Source organism: Bos indicus, chromosome 17 (genome assembly GCF_029378745.1).
Source record: "Bos indicus isolate NIAB-ARS_2022 breed Sahiwal x Tharparkar chromosome 17, NIAB-ARS_B.indTharparkar_mat_pri_1.0, whole genome shotgun sequence".
Classification (NCBI taxonomy): domain Eukaryota; kingdom Metazoa; phylum Chordata; class Mammalia; order Artiodactyla; family Bovidae; genus Bos; species Bos indicus.
The window spans coordinates 61,883,946-61,892,218 of record NC_091776.1 but is presented as its reverse complement, the minus strand read 5'-3'; the positions used below and the strand labels follow the sequence as shown (position 1 = coordinate 61,892,218).

Sequence of the window (8,273 nt, the reverse complement as noted above, 5' to 3'; positions counted from 1 at the left end):
ATTGATGAACACATCAAGAGGTGCGGGAAATAGTATACCCAGAGAAGGTACAGTGCTCCCAGCACCACCCTTACTTACCTTGCTCCATTTATGGCTTCCATTTGGCTGTTCCTGAGTTGTACCTTTTATCGCAAACTGGTGAATCGAAGTGAAGTGTTCCTCTGAGTTCTCAGAGCCATTATAGCAAACTATCAAAGCTTAGGATGGATTTGTAAGAATCCTCTATTTGTAGCTCAGACAGTAGTGTGGGTGACCCAGGGACCCAGTACTTGTGATTGGTATCTGACATGAGGGGCAGTCTTGTGAGACTGAGCCTTAATCTTTGGGTCCATGCTAATTCCAAGTAGTTAAGTGTCAGAACAGGACTGTAGGACCTTCAGCTGGTATCTGTGGAGAACTGGAGAATGGCTTGGTGTGGGAAAATCCACACATTTTGGTGTCAGAAGTGTTGTGAGTGGAGAAACTATCTCCACAAGGAGATACCCTGGATTTTCCAGTTAGGATGTAATCACACTGGTCTTTTTTAAGAGATCGAGGGTCAGAGGAAGGTGATATGACGCCAAGAACCTGGGCTGGAGCACCCGGAAGGAAGGGATCCCAAGTCATGGGAGATGGATGCACACTCACCACCATAGGCTTGACACTAGCCCACTGAAACTGGTTTACGACTTCTGACCTCCAGAACTCTAAGAGAATGTACTTGTCACAGACTTTGTGGTAACTTACTACAGCAGCAACAGAAAAACTAAACAAGAGGTGTTTGGATGCTAAGGAAGCAGGATCTCAGACACAGGGTTCCCAGCCTCGTTCTCTACAAGCAGTCCTGCCCTAAGCACTGCACGGATGCACCAGAGCTACAGGAAGCAGATGGACGGAAAGGGAGGACATCTCAGAGACGGAAATACTGGGGACTTTGCTGCTGGTCCAGTGGTTAAGACTCCGAGCTTCCATTGCAAGGGGTGTCGGTTCGATTGATTCCTTGTCAAGGAACCAAAATCCCACATGCTGTGCAGGATGGCAAAAAATGTATTAAAAAAAAAACCAAAAATGAAATATCAAAGAATCTGGAACATTGCAAAGGATAGAGTGGTATTAACTATGATTTGGGAATCCTCGGTGTCCGAGATTTTAAAATCAATCTGTGAAAAAAATAAATAAATAAATAAAACCAATCTGTGAAGTGAAAGCCATTTGCCATGTTGCTACTGAGACGCTGTGTTCACATTCATTCTCTGGTAAGTGTAAAATGAAGTGTCCAGAGGGTGTGGGACACATTTGACACAGCAACAGACTCAAAGTAGAAGCAAGCATGAGAAGCCAGCTGTCTTCCATAAAGCCAGAAGCTAAGAAATTTGCAAAACCATGAAACAATGCCATTTTTGTTTTGGAAATTTTTCACAAAAATATTGCATTAACATGGAATGGTTTGTCATTTAAATACAAGTATTTTAATAATTATTTGGTCTTAATATGGTATATTATCAACAGACATAACTCACATGAACAAAAAACTCTTTATTGCTAATAATTTAAGACCATAAAGAGCTTTTTTGGAAACCAAAAAAGGAAAAACTCACACTGCCTTTAACGTATGTAAAAATTTCTTGTGGCGATTTTTATAATCACATTACATATAAATAAAATGAGAACATTTTCTCCACATGACTTTTTTTTGCATATTTATGGTTATTTCAAGATTCTTATGTTGCTCTCTTGAATATTCTGCCATTTCTTTCATAAACAGCGCATCAATGTTCAAACAAATCCACATGAAGTATTAAAACATACTTCATAAATCTTAATAGATGAACGGACTTCCCTGGTAGTGCAGTGGCTAAGACTTCTCGTTCCCATGGCAGGGGGCCCAGGCTCAGTCCTTGGTTCAACAAAAAACCACCACCACCTTGTCATCAAAAAAATCCCAAAATCTAACATCTTGTCATTTTTCACCTATTGCTAAAAACTGAAGTCCGACTACTTCATTTAGTGAGTCTGTAAGGTAATGGGCACTCACAAATTGGTACAACCTTCATGGAGGGTAGTGTACTTTGGCATCATTTACCAGAACTGCCTAAGGCTTCCCAGGTGGCTCAGTGGATCTGCCGGCCATGTGGGAGACGTGGATTCGATCCCTGGATCAGGAATTGGCAACCACTCGTGTTCTTGCCTAGAAAATCCCATGGACAGAGGACTTTGGCAGGCAACAGTCCATGGGTGAGACACAAACTGACACAACTGAGTCGGACACAAACGAGCACAACCACAATGGCTTAAGTTCTTTGACTGAGCCAACTTTTCCTGGTACTTGCTCATCTATATGCATATTTCAGACTGTAACACTCAGGCACCCACTGCTGAGTCTACTTTAACCAAAAAAAAGTGGGGAAAAACAGCTGTCTTGCAGAGCCATTATAGAGGCAGTGTGTCTAGGCTGTGGGAATGACATTGCCAAGCTCCTTTCCTGGGAACTGCATTTAGCACTTTAGAACCATTGCTCTGAACTGTGAGCACCTGTGTTTTATATCATTTTATACCTGTTAGCAAGATATGTCATAAGGTAATTTTACTTTATGCCATTTTAGCTTACAAAAGGTTTCAGAGGAATACTCTTTTACATAGCAGTGGAAACCTATTTAATTAAAATGCTAGAAACCCAAATATCCACAGAACGCCAAGTTTACACTATGCAGCAGTAAAGATGAGCACTTCCTATGGAATAATCAAAACACACTTATTTGTGTAATAGCATGTACTGTACTCAAGGGAGAAGAGCATCTAATTACACTAATTTATTATATACGCTTTAAGAAACTAAGCATACAAGAAACTGGAAAGAAGGGAAAGTCGCAAGCTGAAAAGCCCAGCTCTTATCCATGTAGTTAGTACAGACTCATTCAGTGATGACTGGGGAAATCCCACTATTTTGTATTGGTACGTGCCTGGTGAAAAAGCTGAAAAGACACTAAGGAAGCTAAGAATGCTTATCTGAAGAGGAGACTCCTCTGCAGTTTACAGCCCCCAATCCCACTCCTTAAAATTTAGTAGAGGCTAATGTCCCATTAAGTTGGCTATAAGTCATACCACACCTAGAGGCAGATTAAAAAAAGACACAAAGGAAATGACAAGTTATTTAATTAGGTTCTTTGCAAGAAGTTCAGAACACTACTTTGTGAGGATAAATTCCATTTGTGAGAGCAAACACGGAGCGGAGGTAGCCCTGGAGCTGAGGGACAGCTTTGATTCTTCGCAGAATTTGTGAGTCCACAGCTTTCTGATCGACCTTGCGCTGCTCTGTGATCTCGTATTTCTAAAGAAAAAGAAAAATCATTTTAAAAAAACAGCCCAAGTACCAAACTCCACATTAACGAAGAAATCCTCTTTCACAAGTACTCAGTCCTGGGGATATTCAGAAGGCAATTCTGATAATCCTCTTTGGAGAGCTGTGAAATATAACCTATCTTTAATACATAACAAGTTTTACCCTTTTGCCTACTTTAATATAAAAGGAAGGATAAATGATCGATAATTCCCAGGAAAACAGTAGTTCACCAGAGTTTCACCAAAACCTCAGGCTTCTGAGTTGAACTCCTAGCTGCCAACTAGGAATTCAGCACATTACTATTTATTATTATTTATTTCCCAGATATTCCTCATTTGTTATTTACAGTCTTTAACAGTTCTTAACCTTATTTATTTTCACTCTCAACTAGAGGAGCCAGAGTTACCGAAGACAAAGACAGAAATAGAAGCTCACCTCTCTCTCTGTGTCGAAGATCTCGCCCTCCTGGTGTCTGGGTTTACGCAGCTTCTTCTTCTTGAAGTAAGTGTCAGTGAGATGTTCTGGGATTTTCACACCACTGATATCGATTTTGGTGGAGGTGGCAATGACAAATTTCTGGTGTGTTCTACGCAGAGGAACTCGATTGAGGGATAGAGGCCCTGGGGGTGGGGGAGGATCAATATAGTGAGGGAAAGGAGGAGCAAATGGTCAAGACCTGACTGGATTTGAAAAAAAAAATCTGACAAAAGTTCTAGCTTTTTTCTGGGCCTGAAGAAATTCCAAACTGCTTTCCACTGCCAGCATCAAGGCTTTTTTCAAGATGTGAGGCTTCCCCCATCCCTTACACCTTAAAAGTTACCCAGACCACCCCTCCCATCTTAAAGTTACACAGACCAGGAGAGAGCAGAATTACTCATACAGGTTGGTTAAAAAAAAAAAAAAAAAAAAAAATCACCAGTGCCTCATGAAAAATTCAAACTGAGCACTGTTTTCTAGAGTAAACAGCTCACCTCCCCCCTATGTAGGAACTCCATCCTGGGGCCAAGTGGCAGACCAATCACAGGCCTTGTACAGTATTCCTTGGAATTAGTAGACAAACACTCTGCATTATAGGTGGCAATTACTTTATGATATGCCACATATCATAAAGTTAAATACCTGCTCCCATAGAATGCATTTATACACAAGGCAATGAAATAGGCTGAAGAATCTCATGGCACTGAAACCTCTACTTAGGTTCCCACCTAAGCAAAATGTATACTTCAGGCATTTAAATAAGCAATTCAAGAGAGTAGTTTCTAAGAGTTTTCATCACAAAGAACTTTTTAACTTGCCTACTGCAGTAATTATTTCACAATATATATATTAATAAATCAAACCATCATACTGTACACCTTCAACTCATAAGAGTGATACATATGTTATTTCTAAACAAAACTGAAGACGGGGAGAGTTGAAAATTTCAGAGAATATTAAATCCAAGGACTTTCTTACCAGTCACAAGTAGCAAGCCACTGCCCAGCTGCTTCAGGAAAACGACCCTCTGTAAATTAAAAAGAAATGCTACATGGTTCCACAAATAAAACCTGACTTCTAAATTAATCAAATCACAGACTAATTTTGTTAAAGGAAATTTCTACCTATGTATAGATCCAACAGTCTGGAAGGAATTATACCAAACTACTAACAGGGGTGACTCTAGGATATAAGCAGTAGTTCAGTGTGCCTTTTTTAAAAATTTAAATTAGCAGCCACCACCTTTAACAATAAAAACAAATATCTTTCAACTCTAATTCTATCCCTGCAATTCCATTCTAAGGAAGTAACTCAAACATATTTTTTGAGTACAGGGACACCTGAATTATTTGCAACTAGTATTACCAAAGACAGGAAAAGGTAATCAATTATCTGTTATAGACTAGACACATTATGCTCGGGACTGGATTGTTGGTTCTGTTATGGAGCATCCCATTTCTCCCATGGGACCTCCTGCTGCTAGATGCAGTTAACACAGGTAAACCAATCCTATCCAAAGTGCAAACGTATTCGGACGCAGTAACTCCAGGCAGCTGAACTCACCTTGCCTCTGTGGCGCCCAGTGAGGATGATCAGGATGGTCCCAGGAGTGATGCTGGCACGCAGCTTCCTCACATGCTTACTGAAGGGTTTTTTGCCATGACTCAACAGTTTTCGAGGCACATCTTCAGTAGGGTAATACCTAGGCTGGAGAAAGCCCACAGGTCCAACTTATTAAAGTAAGCTAATCAAGTCAGTAGAGCTGGTTCTGGAGTAGGTAAAACCTTTACTACAGTCTTTCAGTTACTTGAAACACTTTATTTACACTATTGCATTTCACTTCTAAGATTTTAAAAGTAGAAAAGGTCAGTGCTGCTTTATTAGCTTTTCATGCAAAAACACAGGGTAGAAACTGAAAGAGCTGTGTCTTCAAGCAAAGGGAAAGATCCAGCAAGTAAATTTGGGATCAAACCAAACTTTAGTGTATTACATGGCTTATGCACTGTCGTGTAGCAGTCATTCTCAATCTTTTCTAAGGTTTCTGACTCTGCTGTAAACTACATTTCAGAAAACAAAGGCCTGACACGTTCTGTATGCTATGAAAAAAAGCAAGGCTTGTTTTCCAATTAAAATATGTCCATACACATCACACCAACATGCATGACTCCCACATCATTCACAAAGAAAAACAAACTGTATAGAACCAAAGATACTAGCTTAGATCAAGACTGCCAGTTCATTTATTATAAAAATAAGACCCCACAGACAAGTAACAGACCCTATGACAAGTAACTCACAATAATCTACTTCTATCATTTTAGTGGACATTTTTTTGCTTTTACCACAAACATGAATGGCTAACAAAAAAATCAGCTCACAAAACCTTTGATAAGAAGAAATCAAAGTGCCATTTTTGCTCTTGTGCAGTAATATTCAACTGTGCAGAGTGAAATACATCTGGGAATAGTCCCATAATGGAAATCAGAGCAAACCTTTCTTTTTCAGAGAGAAACTGTTGGGTCTTGTGCATGGTCAAGAGGGGCCAAGAAACACAGCTTTAGTGGACAAATGTTCTTTAGGTCTGGCCGCATTTCTAGGCTCTGTGCAGGGTAGATGTCACAACCCCAAGAGGTGAAACTATTTCAGTATTGTAAGAAACAAAACCGCAGAAAAGTAACTCTACTGAAGAATAGTAAGTAATAAAACCAAATCGTAAACCCCAAACTCACTATCCTCCATTAGTAATCCTCTGGTAAACACAAACTTCCAGAACCTTGAGCACACACAAAAATCCTCACAGGATACAACTCAACACCCAACTAAAGATCTCCAAATCTTACCATTTTGCGAAGTTTGACCACTCGGGTACCACCATTCTTGTCTCCACCAACTGGTTTTGTGACAGTAGCAAGAACACGAACCTTCTTTTTCTTTTCGACCTATGAGGAGACAAACACATCACAGTCAGAGGCAGACAAACATTTTAAGCTTAAGAGAATGCCCAATGAGTTCCCCTCATCCCTTACCTTGGATTTAGCTGCTGAATACTTTCTCTTGTACAAGGCCTTTCTGGAGTACATGGCTGATCGGGAATATCTGCCAATTCCTCTGACCAGGACAGGATTTCGGCTGCAGTGGGGCTTCCCCTTCTTAACTTTCTTCACCTTTTCCACCTTTTTAGCCTTCTTGCCAGCATCAGCCTTCTTGGCTTCAGGTTTTTTCTCCTTAGTATCTGGCTTCTCAGCCTTTTCACCCGCCATCTACCAACACGTGTATTTTTTTTTTTTAAAGGCATTTCACCAGTTATCCCATAGCTATACACTAACAGGCCTCCCAAACCACAAGTTCTCATCCTCCAAGTAGCTAAAATGTCCTTTTCATTCTTCCCACTATAAAATACAGGCCTTCCTCCTAATCCCCCCACCTTTGCAACAACATCCATAATGGTTTAATTTTTAGGTTGTCCCCCCCAATACACTATAACCTCTTCGACGAGCCGAAGACACCTCACGCCCGTTAAGTGTTTGCTGCATATTGTGATGTCACAGGTCCTTATTCCATTATTTCTATTTTGCAAATTAAAAATTCTAGGCACAGGCCAAAACAATTTCCAAAGCCAGGAAACAGCGAGACTGCAACTTGAAATCGCTCGCTTTCAGGGCTTTTGTTCTTACCAGACTGCCTCATTCAAGAAATTCGGTTTAGAAGGCGAAGACACACACACACTAAGTCCAAACTAAGCCCAGAGAGAAAAAAACCGCAAAGCCCCGGAGCCGACTTCCGGCCCTCGGACTGGGCAAGAGGGGAAAGCAGCATTTGGCCTCAGCCTCAAATCCACAACGTGGCAGAGACAAACTAGGTTGCGTATTCTGGAACCCAGATTGGGGATTCCGGAGCGCGCGCCGCCGCTCTAGTCCCTGCGGCCCCACTAGTCCGCTACGAATCCCTAGAAGGGCCCTGTTTCCCCAGTCCAGGAGGGTGGCGAGCAACTGGAGCCTCTACAACCTTTCAGCTCACCCTCTTCGTGCCCTACCGTAAACCCAAGAGAGAGAAATGAAGCGTCTGGGAGGCTTCTCAGTAGGCCCCGAGCGTGTCTGACTCCTGCAGATGTCGACTTGATACCCTCTCGGCTAGGATGGCGAAGGATTGGGAACTTGAAATCTAGCCGTGAAGAGACATACCACCATTCTTACCTTGCAAGATGGGAAAGAGAACTAAGGCCCTGGCTTCCGGTCTATAAGGAATCACAGGAAGGTCGAGTCTCACTTCCTTCCGGGTCTGAGGCATTATGGGAAATGTAGTTCAGCCTCGTTGGTACTGTATAGTGTTCAGATCAGGCGCTCAGTCGTCTCCGACTCTTTGCGACCCCATGAATCACAGCACACCAGGCCTCCCTGTCCATCACCAACTCCCGGAGTTCACTCAGACTCATGTCCATCGAGTCAGTGATGCCATCCAGCCATCTCATCCTCCGTCG

At 41.7% G+C, this 8,273-nt stretch overlaps 1 protein-coding gene across 2 annotated transcripts; it reads right to left on the bottom strand.

Annotated features, from left to right (window-relative positions):
* Positions 1 to 3,126: 3,126 nt before the first annotated feature.
* On the bottom strand, positions 3,127 to 8,008 carry RPL6 (ribosomal protein L6). Of its 2 annotated transcripts, none has more exons than XM_019977760.2 (7): positions 7,990 to 8,008; positions 6,823 to 7,056; positions 6,637 to 6,735; positions 5,360 to 5,503; positions 4,775 to 4,823; positions 3,755 to 3,939; positions 3,127 to 3,307 (listed from the first exon to the last, which is right to left on the bottom strand). In XM_019977760.2, exons 2-7 carry the CDS (start codon positions 7,054 to 7,056, stop codon positions 3,155 to 3,157), a joined length of 864 nt encoding a protein of 287 aa, XP_019833319.1. In that variant the 5' UTR covers positions 7,990 to 8,008; the 3' UTR covers positions 3,127 to 3,154. The 2 variants fall into 2 exon arrangements, with proteins under 2 accessions (XP_019833319.1, XP_019833320.1); XM_019977761.2 differs by lacking the exon at positions 7,990 to 8,008 and adding an exon at positions 7,830 to 7,851.
* Between the last annotated feature and the right edge of the window lie 265 nt (positions 8,009 to 8,273).